The 20,000-nt window shown below is 40.4% G+C and overlaps 2 protein-coding genes across 2 annotated transcripts in view; one reads left to right on the forward strand and one right to left on the reverse strand.

Annotated features, from left to right (window-relative positions):
* The window catches only part of LOC137614898 (solute carrier family 22 member 21-like), a 947,260-nt gene that overhangs the window by 79,980 nt on the left and 847,280 nt on the right, over positions 1 to 20,000 (forward strand). The window lies entirely within an intron of this gene.
* Positions 13,584 to 14,503, reverse strand: LOC137614897 (uncharacterized). Its single transcript, XM_068344555.1, has 2 exons — positions 14,406 to 14,503; positions 13,584 to 14,082 (listed from the first exon to the last, which is right to left on the reverse strand). The coding sequence occupies exons 1-2, from the start codon at positions 14,501 to 14,503 to the stop codon at positions 13,584 to 13,586; spliced, it is 597 nt and encodes a 198-aa protein (XP_068200656.1).

The raw sequence follows: 20,000 nt of genomic DNA on the forward strand, positions 1-20,000 counted from the left end.
GTTTTAAAAGGGTTCAGAGAAATTTCAAAGGTTTGGTGTGATGGGTTTTTGTAAACATAGTGAGTACTTACAAAAATTTTCTTAGAGTTTTTGTAAACGGCCCTGTAGTAAGGGGAAAGATAATTGTATCGTGATCTGGTTATCTATTTTCATTACGTGTCAAACTTAAATATTGTATTCAGATTTAATTTCAAGTGAAACAAGTGGTTGTATAATTTTTAAAAGTATTATTTCTTTCGTCTTAGTCTGAGGTTTATTCAGATTTAATATTTAAAGTCAAGTTATTGTATGATTTTCAGATCGTAACATTTTTCTCTTAATCTAAGTTTTGTTCAGACTTAATATTTCAAGTGATTTATTTGTTCAAAGTAAATTCTTTTCAAAGTGTTGTAGATTATATAGAATATATTTTTGTAAAGAGTGTATTATTTCAATCAGTGTTTATTTCAATCGTATCCTGTGAAAAATCATAGTAAGAGTTTGTTTTGAATAAGACTTAAGAATAATTACGCAGTTTTGTTTTGAGTGTACTTAAGAGACCTTTGAATATTCAGTATTATTAACATTTATTTCATTCTCACTATAGTTCTTAACAGGAATCGAGCGGAACTTGGTCCTAAATAGAGATAACTAGAATAATACACTCTTTAAAAAAATAAATAAATTCTATATAAATTACCGCACTTTGAAAGATTTTACACAATGATTAACTGGAAAAAATACCAAGTCTGAACAAAACTTAGAATAAGACAAAAATGTTACGATCTGAAATTAAATAACTTGACTTGAAGTAATATATCTGAATAAACCTCAGACCTTAGAAAAGAAATAATGCAATGAAAATAATACAAATGCTTGAAATAACTCTGAAATAATATAATGTTTAAGTTTGACTCTTGATGAATAATTGCTAACCAGATCACTTTTCAAACCTATTCTGCCTACAGGGTCGTTTACAAAAAAGTTATACTATGACAACACTCACCCTAACACAATGAATACAATAATTGCCTTTTAGTCTTGCGTGACACAATTTGCTTTGGGGCACAGAGTCATTTAGGAGAGGACACACTAGGACTCACTGAACACTTCCGATAATGCACTGGGTTTCGTGTGGGAGAGAGAGAGAGAGAGAGGGGGGAAGGCTGCGGTTCTACCTCGATCTCTATGTCTGTCTCTCTCTGACTCTAACCCATCCTTTGGAGAACTATATATCAAATTTTGGCTAAGTCCAGAAGCTTCCATATTATTTGGGAAGTGTAGCGTCTGCCTAAGGGCGTCAGATTTTCCAACTTGTTAAAAATGCCAAAAGGGATATCAGAGAGAGTTTCAGGCAACTCTCAGATACACAGCAACGCATCCACGAGACATCTCTCCCAGCTAGCTCCGCCTACCTACATTCTTTACATAAATACAATACGATTGCAAACATAATGACCACCTAGTTAACCTTTGATTATTATTTTTCCTCTTATTCACAAAAGTTAAAGGATTGTGATCGGAATATACTATATTCGCTTCCTTTTGTGGTCGACTTACATAGATTAAAAACTTGTTTATTGCTGTGATTAGCGCCAGCAGTTTCTTTTCAACTGTCGTGTTGACTCGTTGGTTCTTTCTCAGCTTCGACGTCATTATGCAAACAGGGTGAAGATTTCCTTCCTTATCTTGCAATAAAACAGCTCCAATCCCGTTATCCGATGCATCCACTTTGATAAGGAATTTCTCGGTGAAATCCGTTGCTTGAAGAATCGGTTTTGAAGTTAATATGGCCTTCTTCAGATTTTTCCTTTTTACTGATATCTCGATAACATAGGTCCGGTCACTGCTCTCTTCCAAAATCCGGAACGGTTCTTGTAACGCGTAGGTGAGAGGGAATCGCCTTTCCGATACGCAGACCAACACCTGCCATCCTACCATAACCTGTCTGTTCGTATTTTTCATGCCAAATCTTTTCTTTGCTCGTCCTTGCCTTATTTTCATGTCTTCTAGGGAAAATTTCTTAACTTGCCATTTCCTTTCCTCAAACCCTTATCCTTTCCTTCGGCCGTTTCCTCTCGATCCTTCCTATTCCCTGCCAACATTTTTTTGGGTCCTTTGGTGAAGGTACCTGCAACCTGTCTGTTTGTATCCTTCCTACCAAACCTTTTCTTTGTACGTCTTTAACTCATAGTGTTCATGCGTTCTAGGGAAATTTCCTTATTTTCCCGATCCTATTCCCCAAATTCTTGATGTATTCTCCTTCCGTTTTCTCTTGATCCTTTCATTTCTCTGCTATCATTTTCTTCTGTCCTTTCCTGAAGGGCTCTCCTCGTACTTCCATCGGGCGTAAGGGAGCTTCCTTGATGCACTCGTTAGGCTTTTCAGCTGTTTGACTTATTTGACATGCACGACAAAACTGGCTAACGTCCTTATGCATGCCAGGCCAGAAAAAGGGTTTCATTATCTTCTCCGTCGTCTTCCTTTTCACCATATGTCCTCTCTCATGCGCTATCATGATCACCTGTCTTCTCAACGGTGCGGGAATTAATTTTTGTCGATATATCCCCCATTCTATGCTTCCTCATAAGCAACCAATCCTTAAGATAATAACAGGTCGGAGACTGCTGTGCCTCCGTCTCGTCCACCACACGGTACAATAACTCTGTTAACGTTACATCCTTCTGTTGCAATCTTATCAGCCTTTTCCTACTCACTTGTCCTACTTCTAACGTTGAATTTTTGATTTCTTCCAAGTCCATTTCTTCTTTGTCTACGTGTCTGCTCGTCCGTTGCTCTTTTTCGCTCGGGCTTACTCTTGAGTTCTCTTCTTGCTTACCATCAAGGGATTCCTCTTCTTTGGAAAACAAATCATACAAGTTTATTACTCTTTTGATTCCTTTTTCTTCTTCGTCCACTTGTCCGCTCGTCTATCTTTATTCTTCGCTCGGGCTTAATCTTGAATTCTCCTCTAGTATATCATCAAGGGATTCCTTTTCTTCGGAACTCCTCTAGTATATCATCAAGGGAATCCTTTTCTTCGGAAAACAAATCTTTTAAGTTCATCGCTCCTTCTATATCTTCTTTTGTGTCCTCTTGTCCACTTGTATGTTGTTCCTCTTCTCTCGGGCTTACTCGTAAGTTCTCTTCTTGCCTATCACTTTGGGAATCCTCTTTTTCAGAAAAAAATCCTCCAAATTAATTTCTTCCAGGTTCATTGTTTCTTGGTCCTTTTGTCCACTCGTCTGTCGTTCTTTTTCGCTCGGGCTTACTCGGGACTTCTCTTTTTGTGTACTATCAAGGGAATTCTCTTCTTTGGAAAACAAATCTTCCAAGCTCATTGCTCCTTCAATTTGTTCTTCTTCTTCAGCAGCCACTTCCTTCATTATACTCCTAGTCGTCACACTACTAGGAAACAGAGACGGGTAGTCCTTCTCAAGTCCAGTCGTAGGACTATACTTCAAAAGTTTCTCCGTTACAATGGGACAAGGCACGAACGGCGCTTCTCCAACCTCATTACCGAGCAGGATGTCTACTCCTTCGACAGCCATTAACCCTTAACCACAAAGTCAAAATTACCTGACGCCAACTCTCATTCCCTTCAAAATAAATGAGTCCCCTGTGAGAGACTGATCCACCAGAGGATGTACTCCCCGTACAACCACACTTTAGTTACAACCTGTATCATGCATTATCGTGACCGGGGTTTAATCACTTCCATCTATTGCTGTTAACATACCTTTATAAATATATGGTTTTAAGGCATCCATGCTGTTTGGGTTCATCCTGTTTATTGTGTAAACGGTTCATTTTCCTCTCCGTCCTTTCCTGATTGCTTTTTAGTCTTCCCATTCTGTGAAGTCAAATCATCTTTAATTACTTGGTTTGAACAATATACTATACTATACTATACTATACTATACTATACTACGGCAATATAAACCTTCTGCACATCTTTCACGATACCTGAAGGAGGATAATTTGATGTTTGTTGCTGTGGTACTATCGCATTCTGCTTATAGACAGTACCAGTGCTACTTCCGTTGTAACTGTTGAACTTGTTCCCATAGTTATTTCTGAACTAGTTTCCATGATTCGACGAACACTTGACACTTGGTCGGAATGATGGTTGAAACTTTGTGCCCGAGGAGGGTTATGACTGATAAAATTGTAATCTTCACCCAGTGAAGCGGCTTTATCGAGTTTCTTCACTTCCCTCTCTCTCTCTTGTACGTTCAAAAGTGTTCAGGAATTCTTCGTAGATACTGCTCCAGTATTATCAATTCTTCTAAATCACCCTTCTCCTTTACGTTAGTAACCTCTGTCCATCTCTTAAAACATCGTCATACCATATAAGCGTAATCCAGGGAAGTCATTTTCTCGTCCTTTTTCAAACTTCGGAAAGTTTCAATTTAATATTCAGGTGTTATCTGATACACTTGCAGCACGCTCATCTTCACTTCTTAATACTCCATCCTCTGGTTCTGAAATAAGAATAAGTAAGCACTGCGGCTCTTCCCAGAGAGCACACTCTGTAATAACACCGACCATTTATCTTCTGGCCATTTCATCGCCGTTGCGACCTTTTCAAAATGATCTAAGAACTCATCAGGGGATTCTTCTGTGGACCTTGGAATTAACCTCTGGGCTTCCGATACATTAAACACGGGTTTGTACCTAGCAGGAGTCGTTTCGGTCTCTGTTTGCGCTTTCATTTGGGCATAGTCGTGCATTATTTCTAACTCCCGGGCATGTCTCGCTTCTTCCATCTCTTTTTCTTCTCGCTTTACTTCCATTAACCTTGTGTGTCTTGCGACCTCTCTCTCTTCTTCTTCTCGCCTTGCTTCCATTTCTTTCTCTCTTTCTTCCTGTCTTGCTTCCATTTCTTTCACACATCATCTTTCTTCTCTCTCTTCTTCTCGTTCTGCCATCATCTTCAACCTAATCAAAATCTCTTCTGCTGCAATATGTCAAATCACAGTTTCTACATCCTTATCTGCTATCATGACTTCAGTTTAAGGGTCAACCGGTCCTTGCTTCACTAAAAATTCTTCCTCAGCTTCGTCCAACAGATCACGAGCTGCCACAATATTCTCTTCCGACAACATTCCTGAGTTTATCAACGCTTCTAATGTAATACTAGACACTTGATTTGGGCCTTATTCATCCCACTTGTAGCGTGGCCACCACATAGGCTACCATTAAGATTGAGAGCCACTGAGCTTTAGTTACATTAGCTTCTGACAATTACTGAACACTTGGGTTACTTAAAATTTCTTGGATATTAAACTGTGCCATCTTGTAATTTAACACTAATTAATGACTCACCCAAAATATAATATATTGACAATACTCCAAACCCTAATCAACACTGTACTATTAAAAAACCTTTAATCAAAAACTCGGCCTTGTTATCACCAATATCTAAAACAGACTCGCTTAATCCCCGGGTCTGGGCACCAAAATACATTATAATGTATCGATCCCGGGTCTGGGCACCCAAAATATATTATACGATTATGACTTCCAAAGTCTGGGTATTAACAAAATATACTATACTACGGCTCGTGACTGGGAACCAAACATATAATATGATATATACTACGACTGGCAAGTTAATTAACCTCTCAAATTCCAAATTACCTTGTTTGCGTTTACATTAAAACTGTTACACTTTAAAACATTAATACCCGAATTCTGAGACTGTTAAATAACTCCTTGACAGCAATATATAAAACACTGAATATCCAAAGGTCTCTTAAGCCCACTCAAAACTAAACTGGGTAATTACTTTTAAGTATTATTAACATTTATTTCACTCTCACTGTAGTTCTTAACAGGAATTGAGCTGAACTTGGTCCTAAATAGAGATACTTGGAATAATACACTCATTACAAAAATAAATATATTCTATATAAATTACAACACTTTGAAAGATTTTACACACTAATTAACTGGAAAAAATATTTAGTCTGAACAAAACTTAGAATAAGATAAAAATGTTACGATCAGAAATTATATAACTTGACCTGAAGTATTATATCTGAATAAGCCTCAAACCTTAGAAAAGAAATAATGCAATGAAAATAATACAAATGCTTGAAATAACTCTGAAATAATACAATGTTTAAGTTTGACTCTTAATGAATAATCGCTAACCAGATCACTTTTCAAACCTATTCTGCCTACAGGGTCGTTTACAAAAAATGTTATACAATGTCAACACTCACCCTAACACAATGAATATATAGTTGCCTTTTAGTCTTGCGGGACACACAATTTGCTTTGGGGCGCAGAGTCACGTAGGAGAGGACACACTAGAATGCACTGAACACTTCCGATAATGCTCTGGGTTTCGTGTGGGAGAGAGAGAGAGAGGAGAGAAGGCTACGGTTCCAACACGATCTTTATGTCTGTCTCTCTCTGACTCTAACCCATCCTTTAGTCCCCTATGTATCAAATTTTGGCTAAGTCCAGAAGCTTCCATATTATTTGGGAAGCGTAGCCTCTCAGATATACAGCAATGCACCCGCGAGACAAATCTCCCAGCTACCTCCGCCTACCTATTGTCCCCGAAAAAAAAAAAAAAAAAAAGGGTAACATCCTCTCGCCGGGATTCTCAAATTTTCGAAAACACGTTTCACTGAACATTCTCCCTCTGACATGACAGAAACATCATAAAATATAAAAGAACATTACCTAAGCCCTTGTTCCTATCTCACATGAATCCTACTACACTTTCAAATAGACAACGTAAAATAAAAAGTTAATTCTCTATAAAAGATACGTAAATTACATATTTCAACTTGAATAAAGAACATAATGAGGTTCATGACGAAAGTCTTATATAATTTACATAACATACTCAGATCTACATGGGAGGGGCCTTTTACGGGTTGGGTATCATCTCTTCAACGCACGAATAAAAACCATATAAATAAATATAAATAACATTATCAATAATCTACAATATTTACACTTCAATAGTCCAGCTTCGTAAGAATACACACACACACACACACACACACACACACACACACACACACACACACACACACACATATATATATATATATATATATATATATATATATATATATATATATATATATATATATATATATCTATCTATATATAAAATAGTATAAATCGGCAATGACTAGATTGTGTGTATGTGTGGGTTCTGGCGTATCCCCACTTGTTTTTTCCTTCCTCTTTTCATTCTTCCATACGACTTAACGTTTGCATCCTTATGTCACAGAAATTATCTTTTCCTAAACTTTTTGCCAATAGTCTTTAGGTCTCAGACTCATCCTTTTATTCAAAGCCTTCAAGTGCTTGTAGATATTCAATTGAAATTCTATAATAATTTGATCTGAGCGTCGGGCAAGATGTAGTTCCTGCATAACCTTATTGGCTCTGGCTTCTCCCAAATATTTTTGATCTCTCACCAAATGATTACCTTTTTAAGAGAGGAGGATTAGCAGAGGCAGCAAAGAGTTATAACACAAACTATCCATCTGTCATATTCATACAAAGCTGTCTTGACAGGTTCCCTCTTTCGGTATCATTTGAGTCTGAGTGTATCGAGCAACAATTTCATATCACCGCTATTCTTGGCGACTGACCATGTGCACCGTGGGTCTCTATTACCTATACTTCTTGTGCCCATCAACTGTCAAGAAGATGAACACCCAACCAAATTCCAATTATGTTCTCATCCAGAATCAGTACAGTTCGTTTATGATTATTCGCCTAAATAAATTGTTAGTTATAAAATCTCTTTTCGTTAGTTGGAAAACTAACATGGTTTTTTACTGACTGATACTGCAACCAACTTTAAATTGATTACAATTTGTTTAAACCCACTGAATCTTATTATGCTTCTTAAAAGAAATAGTTGACTTGATTTTTCACATGACTATCTGTAACTAGTTTTGAAATGTTGCCTCTTTTTATTCATTATTAAAGAAAATGTTGTCATAATTAAGAATTCTGTACTATTTTAGAGATTCTGAATAAGCTGAATAAGATGTGTGATTAAAAAGGCAAACTTATCAAAACAAAAGTTGAAACTAGAAATAAAAAACAACGGTGAAAGGTTACTGGCTTGGTAACCAAATTCCCGAAGTCTTGAAGAAATTTACCTGTAATAAGGATATCTAAGTCCAATATGTGCAAAAGAGCATCGGAAATTTTCTGCTTTTCAAACTCTCTACGAAGTTGATGATAATTGTGCAGTTGACAAAAGAAGTGATGCTGGTGAAGCCTCCATAATTAGTGATGCAATAATAACTTCAAATGGACACTGTTGTAAAAGAAAGAAGGAATCAAGTACGTGAGAGGAAAAGGAGGTAAGTAAAGAAACCTCAGCCAGAAACATGAAAAAAGTTAGGAAGAAAACACGCGATTTGAAAGAATTACATACATCGTAGTATTTATGTCGAGAAAAGATATGCACACAGCGAAAATGGGTCTTTATTCCAAATAAGGCCTCCTAACGCCACGCGAAAGCATAGATTTCTCACCCTTATTCGTACGTGCCAAATCTTTTTCCAGCAGTGAAATGAAACCAAAAAGGTTTTCACAAGCGCTCTAGTTTCTATGCTAGAGAAGTCAGTTGCCTTGCAAACAAGGTTAGTTCCCTTGTTCAATTTTCTATGTTGGCAACCTTACGCCACTAGTCTTGACCCCCACACCACTAGAATGATCTACTAGAATTATCTAGAAGTTTAAAGTCAATATAAAAGCCCCAGAAATGTGTAAACAGCAGAAGAGATCCAACCTGTCCCTTTGAGAGAGCCAAAGTTCGTCTGCCCTCTCTCTTCTTAAGAGCATCAAGTGTGTCCCCTCTCAACCGTGAATAAGGTTTTGATCCAACGTATATTTTGTATAGTATTGTTCGAACTTTCGTGGAATTTGTTCAATGGCAAATCAAGTGTAGCGTGTTAATGTTTAGTACTGTGTCATATACATTTTTGTAACTGGCCCTATGAGTATAGGATAAACAGTGAAGTGTATTTCAACCTCGTATGTGAACCAAAAAAGACATAAGTTTAACAGTTACATTTATGTAAATTCCATTTTGTGTTTAATCCTTAGTGTTAAATTGTTAACTATTTTCATATATTATTAAAATTAAATGTTTCTATAAATTAATTTCCAGTGAAGCAAGTAATTGTATAATTTTCATAAGGTAATATTTTCTTGTCGTAGTCTACGGTTTTGTTCAGATTTAATATTTCAAGTAATTTAATTCTAGTGTTAATTTTTTTTGTAAGATTGTTGTAAATTTTTATAGTATATATTTATTTTTGTAACGAGTGTATTATTTTGATCACCAATATTTCTTAACAGGGATTTATTTGCTCATAATCCCTGACTAAACCAAAGTAAGAGTTTTTTTTTGAAGTTCTTATAAAATAATTACCGAGTTTTGTTTTGAGAGTAGCGTAAAAGACCTTTGGATATTCAGTGTTCATATATATTGCCGTCTGAGAGTTATGTAATTTTCTCAGAGCTCTAGTATTAATTTTCAAGTATAACAGATTTATGTAAAAATAAACAAGTGAGTTTGGAGCTATGGAGCTTATGTAATTCTCCTGCCGTAATAATATGTATATATAATAATAATAATACTTTCTTTACTCCTGCGGTTGAAAGGCATGAGGAGGCAAAGCAGCAGGATTACAATGGATTTAATGATAGATGGAGGAGATTTCATCGTAGTTTAACTGGCTCAACTCTACAAAAAATGTGTCCAATAGCGTTCTATACCTACAGCTTGGCTTTAGAAGTGGGTATTTAACAAAGTACCATATCCACGTAATTAACTCAAATTGTCGGGTACCAAAGGTACCAAACAGTTGATTGCTTTAATACACTTTGAGAAAACACATATTACACAGATAATTATATGTGCAAAACAGGGCACTGTTGGAATTATTCTAGTTCAGATATGCTTAGTTTGCCTTCATAATAAACATCTCCACTCAATATTTATAACTGCCCTGACAATCATAAAATCTACTAATATCAAATACTGTTTAACACCAGTAACGACTTATGTATAGGCCCTGTGGAGCTGCAGCAACCCATATTTTCTATTTTCACTTGATATTATCGATAACATTATATACAATCTTTTTTTTTTTCTTTAACTTGTACCGTACATATTGCATACATGCTCGTACACTGTAACGTTTTTTACTTTTGATCTTATCCCTAGTTCTTCCCTGCAATGTTAATAGATCTACCGGTGATATCTTGCTGGCACAAGCCTTATCACGCTTGAATTTTTGTGATGTCTTCCTTGGAAGTCGCTGTATATAAACCGGATGATTGTTTAATAAAGTTTAGTTGCATTCACCTCACCCCTCATTTATCACATTGGTAACCACCGGAGTGTCCAGCTTCCTCCCGTCTTCCCCCTCACTGTTGTGTCTTCCTGTTTGATAATGCCACCCTCCAACACTGACTCTGCTATCAACGCCCCACCACTTCGCCAGTACAGAGGCATTCGCCTGGTTTCAGCGCGCCTACGAACAGCTCTGCATTAAGGGCGTGACCCGCTCAATCACCAAAGAAGACTTTCTTCTCGCAGCGATCCCCGAAGACCCTTTCGTAGAAATATCAGATTGGCTCTCCGACCAAGGGGACACCCCCGTAAAACAGCCTCTAAACATACCTCCAGGATAAGGATTGTTTCCCGGGATTTCGTTGCTTTTTTTGTCCGGGAAAATTCCTGGGATTTTATTTTTCTTCCTGGGAAATCCCGGCTTCTTTTAAAATATGTGCAAACGAAAAAAATAATACATCTCCAATAATTAGCAGTTATTGCCGTATAAGTGTATCTATTATCTAACACTGCTCTAAATGATTTAGAAGCATTGCCAGCAAGAAGGGTTCTTTTGTCTTCAGCAAAATTACTTCTTATTTGTCTTTATGATGAAAATAGTGAAGATATGTTTGCTTTATCCAAATCCGTAGTAGAAGGGGTGTCTCAGTCAGTTGACCCAGATCGAAGCCAATAGAAAGAGCAATAAAAAAAAAAAAAAAAAAAAAAGAAAAAAAACAAGAGTTCATCCTAAAACAGCTCAAACAAGTGAAGTGATTAACAGGAGCATAACTGAAGGATTTAAAATTTTTGAGGCAACTGGACCAGCATCAGAATCTATACCACCCACATCTGTCGAAGCAGAGAGAGCTTTTCAGTTGTATGACTGTTTATTGTGGGACTTAGAACTTGTCTAAGGGATAAAAGTGTTACTTATATGATTTATACGTTCATGTTTCAATTCAAAATAGTTTTTACTTTGCAATAAAAACTAGAAGCAAAATTTATTTTCCTATTTTCGCTATTTTATCAAAAGAGCGATGCCTGAATATATAGTTTTCTTGTTTTTTATATAACTGCAGTAGAAGCAGGTTTCATGCAACTTTACGCTTTTCATAGTCATTTTGATTTAAAACTTTTGTTGTTTGTGATGACATTACTCCTTTCTTTCTCACCAAATTTTTATTAAAATAGCATGCAATCTTGTAGTGATTACAGTCCTTTTTATTTAAGAATTTACATATATGTAATGAACATTGATGATTTTTCCTTCATTAGGTTTTTATGACAAAAGCATGTCACTCTATAAGATATTTTTGTACAATTTGTAAAGATGCGCCACTGTCTCGAGTTATTTTAGGAGCTACAGTATAACTGCTTATAATTATGTTTCATCTGTCTTAATTTTCTGCTCGTTAATTTATTGAAAGCTTCTTTTTTTTTTTTGCAATATATATTGCTGATATGTCTTTGCCAATGTTATTAAAATAATCAAATATCACGAGCAATGATTCTTTTGCAACATTTCATTCCTTATACACAAATATAATTCATTTTATAAGATTCATAGATTTCCCGGGATTTATCCAGGATCCAGGGAAAACACTAACCTTTTCCCGAAATCCCTGGATTAGGAAAAGTGTCTCAAATAACAATCCCTACTCCTGGAGCAGTACTTACCGTCGTCGCTAGCCATCCACATAGCGAAACTTATTCAGCTCTCTCAAAAACCATTGGGGGTCCATAAAGCTTTGCTTACCCTCAGGAAAATGAACAGTATAGCTCGCATGCAACATGCCGCAGACGATTCTCCTCGTGAAGTGAATCTACTTTGGGCCCTTTGGGTGCTGCACTTACCCAAACCTGTACTCGCTGCCATCCCCAATGTCGATATTTTGCCCATGAAGGATCTGATCATCAAATTCGATGCCCTTATGGTCAGTATCTTCACCACATGCATTCAAGACCTCCATCAACGCCTCCAACTCCAATCCTGACCAAGTGGACAACTATTCAACATTGTCTGAAGCTGACGTGAATGCATTAGGACACAGACGCCAACCCTCTGACATGCTAGAACGCAAAAAAACTGTTGACCACCCACTTCTCAATCATCCCCTAACCAATAACCTTTACAGCCACTTACTGATGACCATTCGCCACAGTTCTGCTACTAACACTCCAGATTCGAGGCTGCTGTGACTAAATGTTTGAACGGTTGTCAGAGGCTAGGAAATGTGTAAGTAGGCCATTGCTTGTGGCGGTGGCCTCCGTTGTCACTAATATTTTCCTTTTACATGATGCAGGTACAGGAGTGCAATTTTTGATAGACACGGGTGCTTGCCTTTCCCTTCTGCCAAGGCCACTCTCCAGGATATGAAGTAATCTGTCTAAATGTGCCGACATCCGCCTATTAGCTGTCAACTGATATGTGATCCTGACCCATGTTTATGAGATCCTCATATTATCGTTTGACAGCATCAAATATCACTGGAGTTTTCTCGTTGCTGACATCACATTGCCAATCCTTAGTCCAGATTTCCTCTCATGTTATCACATCCTGGTCGATGTCGCTCACCGACGGCTAGTCAACGCAGAGTTTTACTCATCCATACCTCTTCACCCTCCCCCCTCCAATGTTGCTCTCCACATCAGCACACCCACAGGTATCTACGCTCACCTCACATTGCACGGTTCCTACCAAACACTGTATTTATCACCATATTAAGAGGATGGGCCACAGTGTTCGCGAGTTTCAGGCTTCTGGCACCGGATCGTTTGGCCGCCACCAAACAAATGTTTGCTGAAGTAGAAGAAATGGGCCTTTGCCAAAAGACCTCCAATCTGTACAAGCAAGCAGTTAGGTGTTAACTGAGAGACAACGTAAATGCAACAAATATTATTTCACCAGACAGCGAGCTTTCATAACAAAAGTTTCAGTGCAAGGGGAGAGCGATAACAATAATATACAAAATACAGAAATACTATTAGTGTACGAACGCGTGTGATACACGTATGGTATACGGCTCCCCACCTAAAAAAGATATACATGTGAAATAGGGCACCCTGCTCTTGAGAGGCATAGTGTAGCCGGGTCATCTGGCAGGAGATATGCAGGTTTTAGGCGATCAATGGAGACCCAGTCTTCTTTGTCCCACAAATTGAGGAGGAATGCTTTTGATGTACAACGGATCACGAGCAAAGGGCCCGTGTAAAGGGGCGTTAACGGAGGTTTGCTAGTATTGTTGCTCAGGAAAATGTGCATTGGCTAGTGCAAATCTGTTAATATGCAGTGCTTAGCTGGGGGATTGTAAGTCTGGCGGCATGGAGTAAATTTTCCCACAATGTGACGTAGGCGCTGGAGATTGTCGGAGGAGGTTGCAGACGAATAAAGTTCGACAGGGATGACCAACGGGTTGCCATACACCATTTCAGCTGCCGAGACAAACAGGGCATCTTTAGAAGTGGTCCTTAGACCCAGGAAGACCAAGTAAAGCGGGGAAAACCAGTTGGAGTCCTTGCAGTGGGACATCAAAGCTGGTTTAAGGGTGCGGTGAAAAAGTTCAACCATACCGTTGGCAGCAGGGTTATATGCGGTTTTCTGATGAAGGGTGATACCAAGAAGATTCGCTAATGATGTCCACAATTGAGAGGTGAAAGTGGTACCCCTGTCAGAAGTAATATGCTCAGGGATACCAAATCTAGCTATCCATCTTGAGAGTAAGGCCGATGTACACGAGTCGATGTTGCAGTTTCCATGGGAATGGCTTCAGGCCAACGAGTGGAACGGTATATGATGGTAAACAGGTAACAATGTCCTTGTGATGTGGGTAGGGCACCTACAATATCGACGTGAAAGTGGGCAAAGCACCGTTAAGGTTGAGAAAAGGTGCCCACTCCTGCATCCGTGTATTGATGTACCATTGAGGTTTAGCATAAAGTACAGGCACAGACCCAATGCTTTGCATCCTTAGCCATGTTATGCCAAATGAACTTTGTCTTCAGTAGCTGTGCAGTAGAATGGTGCAAGGGATGTGAAAGGCCATGAATGAAATCAAACCCCTGTTGGCACATGGGAGAAGGTAATCACAGTCTAGTTCTACCAGTACTGACATTACAGCGGAGGGTGGCATTGGAGTTGTCGAGAGGACACTCCCCCGATGGAGGGATATGCAGGATGTACTTCATGCTTGGTACGCTGGATCTTTTCGTAGAGCTTCTGCCAAGGCGTTGGAATCTAATTCCAGGTGAATAGCGGCAAATGTGTTTCTTGACAGGGCATCGGTAATGGGATTAATTATCCCAGGGATGTGCTGAAGGGTATAATTGTATACAGCCACAGCAGGGAGATGTTGACTTTGACGGGCGGACCAGGCGTCGGACTGACGAGTGAAGGCATGCACTAGAGGCATGTGGTCCATGCGAATGACGAAGGGCGTACCTTCCAAGAAAGGGTGAAAGAGACAGACAGCCAAGTACACCGCCAGCAATTTGTGCTTAAAGGTAGAGTAGCTGGATTCTGCCTTCAACAGTTTTATTCTGAAGAAGGCCAATGGGCGGAGTGAGCTGTTGACCACCTGATGGAGAACTGACCAATTAGCGACATCGCTGGCATCAGTGGAGAGAAAGAGAGATACTTGTGGCATGGGAAAAGTGAGAGCAGCAGTGGTTGATGGGGCAGCCTTTGAGTTGCAGAAGGCCACTTCTTGAAAGGGACCACACTTCAGGTCTTTTGGCTTACCCTTGAGGGAGGTATGAAGAGGGCAAAAGTGGCAGCAATGGCTGGCAGGAAACGGTGATGACAGTTAATCAAGCCCAAGAATTCTTCCAGTCATTTAACAGTTGAGGGTGTGGGGGAAATTCTGAACAGCTGCTATCTTCTCAGGGAGGAGTTGGACTCCTTCAAAGGTGATTCGGTGCCCTAAGAATAATAATTTGTTGGCGCCAAAGGTACACTTGTCGTACCGGACTACAAGGCCGTTCTGTTGTAGGCCGTTCAGCACGATGCGTAGATAGCGGAGGTGTTCCTCTTTGGTGGAAGAGAACACAAGTATGTCGTCCATGTAACACAGTAAGGGAGGTCCCCTAAGATGCCATCCATGAGACATTAAAAATTTGGCCCCAGTATTACGAAGGGCAAAACAGGAGTAATGGAAGGTATATGTCCCGAATGGAGTGGTTAGTGGTATCTTGGGGATGTCTTCTGGGTTCGTGGGGACCTGATAATACCTCTTCAGGAGGTTGAGTTCATAGAAAATCTTTGCTTTGTGCAAGTAAGCGGTCACGTTAGCTATGTTTGGAAGAGAGTAGTGATCAGGTTTTCTCTGCATGTTTAGGCGACTGTAATCCCCACACAGATACAGAGAGCCATCTTTCTTCTGGACAATGTGTAAATGTTGTGACCAAGGGCTTGAGGCCTTTTGGCCAAGACCCATTTCTTCCATTTCGCCGAACATTCGTTTAGTGGCTCCAAAACGATTCAGAGCCAGACTTCTGAATGTGACAAAGACTGTGGGCCCCGTTGTCTTGATATGGTGATAAATACTGTGTTTAGTGGGAACCATGTAGGTTTGAGGAAGTTTTGGACGGAATATTTCTGGATATGATGTGAGGAGGTAGGCATTCAAGGGTGCGCTGATGCGGACAGCGAAGTTGGAGGGGCCAGGCTGGAGAGGCGTTGAAGAGTATGAATCTGGATTGACCAAATGACGGTGAGCTACATTGACTAGGTGGTGGAAATCAGAGAGGAAATCTGCACCGAGGATTGGCAATGTGACGTCAGCAACGAGAAACACGCAAATATATTTACTGCTTCCAAACGATAATGAGAGGGTTTCATAACTGTGGGTGGGAATCACAGATTCAGTGGCAGCTACCAAGCAGGTATCGGCACACTTAGACACACTACGTTGTGTCCTGGAGAGTGGCCTTGACAGAAAAGAACCGCAAGCACCCATGTCTACCAAAAATCGCATGCCCGTAACTACGTCATGTAAAAAGAAAAGATTAGTGATAGGGGAGGCCAACGTCACAAGCGATAGCCTACTTACACAGTTTTGGCCACTGACACCCATTCTCTTCCCAGGAGCCCCAAATTTGGAGTAGTAGTAGCATATTTGTGAACCATGGGCGTCAGTAAGTGGCTGGAGAGGTCGTTGGATGGGGCATATACTAGGGGTGGTATATATGGGTAGTGGCCAGCTTTTTCGCTGCTCCGGCACATCTGGTGGTGGGCATCTGTGGCCTACCACATTTACGTCAGCTACGGTCGATGTTGAATAGTTGTCCACTTTGTCAGGAGTGGTTGCGTTGATGGAGGACTGGAAGGTGGTGAAGTGGCTGTCCATAAGGGCGTTGACGTTGGTCATCAGGTCCTTCACGGGCAAAATATCAACATCAGGGATGGCTGCATGTACAGGTTTGGGTATGCACCCTACCCAAAGGGTAAGAATTAGATTCACTTCATGAGGAGAGCTGTCTATGGCAGTTTGCAAGCGAACAATACCGGTCATTTCCCCGAGGGCAAGCAAAGCTTTTTACTCCCGCAATGATTGTTGAGAGAGCTAAACAAGTTTAGCTATGTAGGCAGCTGGCGATGGGGAGTACTGCTTTAAGAGGTATGATTTGAGGGCGTCGTACATTATTGCTGTGCCTCCTTGCTTGCAGAGCCAATTAGAAATTTTCGGGAGATGCTTGACTAAGTCACACCCTTGATGCAAAACTGGACTTCAACACGCTGAAACCAGGGAAACACTCCTCCCCTGGCGAAGGACGGTAGTTTCATTGATTTGGCGTTGATAGTACAGTTAGTGTCGGAAGGCGATATCATCAAACAATGAGACATAGCAGTGAGGGGGAAAAGCGGGAGAGAGCTGGTCACTCCGCTAGTCACCAGAGTGCGAGCGAACAGTTAGGTGATAACTGAGAGACCGATTAAATGCAACTAACTTCATTTCAACGGACAGTGAGCTTTTATAACAACAGTCTCAGGGAAAGAAGGTCACAAAAATTTAAACAGATCAATACAAACACATACAGGAAATAACAGGTTATCAGTGTGAGAGAGAGTGATAATGACAATATACAAAAAACAGAAATACCATTAGTGTATGAGTGTGTGTAATACATGTGTGGTACGAGTCCATGGTCGTCACCCTTATACATTGTCCTCCAGACGAAATATGGCTTCCTGCATCTGTGTGGGGATTACAGCCGTTTGAACATGCAGACATAACCAGATCACTACCCCCTTTCAAACATCACCGACATGACCTCCTACTTGCACAAAGCGAACGTTTTCTGCAGACTCGAGCTCTTGGGGGTATTATCAGGTGCTCTTGAATCCAGAGTACATACCCAAAACCACTTAACCAACCTCTTGGGTACATACACCTTCAATAGCTTATGTTTTGACCTTCATAATTCTGGGGCCACTTTTCAACATCTCATAGAGGGCATCTTAGGTGACCTCCACTTCTGTGTATGTTACGTGGAAGACATAATTGTATTCTTTTCCTCCAAAGAGGAATATCTCCATCACATACTCATCGTGCTCAGCCACATACATCAGAACAGCCTTGTAGTCTGGTATGACAAGTGTACCTTTGGCACCAACGAAGTATTGTTTTTATGGCACTGTATCATTCCTGAAGGAGTTCACCCACTTCCTAAGAAGGTAGCAGCCCTTCAGAGATATCCCATGCCCTTGACTGTCAAAGCACTGCAAAAATTCTTAGGCATGATAAACTCTCATCACTGTTTCCTGCCAGCCATCGGTGCTACTCTTGCCCCCTCTACGCATCCCTTTTTTCCTGTGCCATATGCACCTCTCTATCTCTCCACCGATGCCAGCGACGTCACTATTGGTGCAGTACTCGAGCAGGTGGTCAATGGCTTGTCCCACTCATTGGCTTTCTTCAGTAGAAAACTTTCAAAGGCGGAATCCGGCTACTCTACCTTTGACCGGGAATTGCTGGTGCTGCACTTGGCTGCCTGTCACTTTCACCACTTCTTGAAAGGTACGCACCTTCCAAAGGGTCCCTGGGAACGTGAATCCTGTTACCGATGGCCTGCCAAAAAGCACATTGGTCACTGTTCATTTGGGATTAGATTCCAGCTCCTTGGCAGAAGGCTATTGAAAAGATCTAAAGTAACAAGCATGTAGGACATCCTGCACATCCTTTTATTGGGAAGATGTCCTTCTTGACGACTCCTACACTACCGTCTTCTGTGACACCAGTTCTGGTAGATCTAGACCGTGTATACTTTCTCCCATGTGCCGACAGGTGTTTATTTCATTCATGGTCTCTTACATCTCTTGTGCTGATGTACTGTATAGCTAGTGAAGAGGAATTTCATCTGGCCAGACATAAAACTAGCAGGCAGCAGGTGAGGCACAGAGATAGTGAGCAGCGCCATTTAGACAACCAGGTAGTGACAGGTCTGGCAGCAGCAAGCCAGGCACAGAGACAGCAGATCTTACACGGTTCCAGAAGGCTCAAATGACTGGTGGTTCTTTCCATTGACATCCTATACACCGTTTCAAATGCTTCCAGAAGCCTAAAATCACTAGCTACAATTAATAAGGATGCTAAGGATTGGGTCTGCACCAGTACTTCCTGCCAAACTTCAAAAATACATTGGCACATACCTTTCCTCAACCTCAGCATCACTTTGCCCACAATCACGACACCATTGTTGGGCCCCTACCCATATCACAAGGACAATCGTTACTTGTTTACCATCACTGATTGCTCCAATCGTTGGCCTGAAGCCATTACAATGGAAACTGCAACGTCCACCTCATGTACATCTGCCTTACTCTCGGGATGGATAGCAAGATTTGATATCCTTGAGTATATTACTTCTGTCAGGGGTGCCACTTTCACCTCTCAATTATGGACATCATTAGCGAATCTTCTGGGAATCACTCTGCATCAGACAACCGCCTACAACCCTGCGGCCAGAGGAGTGGTTGAACGTTTTTGTCGTACCCTCAAAGTAGCTTTGACGTACTGCTACAAGAAATCTAACCGTTTTAATTAGCTTCCCTGGGTCCTCCTGGGACTAAGGACCCCTCCTAAAGGTGCCCTGAATGCCTTGGCAACTGAAATGGTATATGGTGACCTGTTGGTTGTCCCTGCCGAATTTTTCCCCTCTGCAAACTTCTCCGACAATCTCTAGCACCTGCGTCATGTTGTGGGAAAATTTACTCTATGCCACCAGACTTACAAGCCCCCACGAAGCACCACATGCCGACAGATTTATACAATGCGTCGCACGTTTTCCGCGTAACTATACCAGCAAACCATCGCCAACTCTCCCTTATATGGTCCCTTTCCTTATGATCCGTTGAAAAATGGTGTTCTTACTGAACATTCGTGGAAAAGAAGATTGGGTCTCCATTGATCACCTTAAACCTGTTTATCACTTGCAAGGTAACTAGCCAACCATAGGCCTCTCAAGAGCAGGGCACCCCATTTCACATGTATGCTGATTTTAGGGGGGGGGGGGGAGCCATCTACCGCGAGGGTTTCATATACGCTTGTACACTGTAATGGTTTTGATTTTCTCTCTTATCACCTGTTCTTCCCTGCACTGTTAATAGACCAATCTGTGGTATCATGCTTGAATTTTTGTGACATTTTACCTCGGAAGCTGCTGTATATAAATTTGATGATTGTTT

This window comes from Palaemon carinicauda, chromosome 21 (genome assembly GCF_036898095.1).
Source record: "Palaemon carinicauda isolate YSFRI2023 chromosome 21, ASM3689809v2, whole genome shotgun sequence".
NCBI classification, from domain to species: domain Eukaryota; kingdom Metazoa; phylum Arthropoda; class Malacostraca; order Decapoda; family Palaemonidae; genus Palaemon; species Palaemon carinicauda.

Excerpts from the sequence above, each read along its gene's own strand:
- LOC137614897 (XM_068344555.1), bottom strand. The coding sequence starts at position 14,503 with ATGAAGTACATCCTGCATATCCCTCCATCGGGGGAGTGTCCTCTCGAC. Across the intron at positions 14,083-14,405 it reads AGTACTGGTAGAACTAGACT|CCATTCCCATGGAAACTGCA; the intron begins GTGATTACCTTC and ends GTTGGCCTGAAG.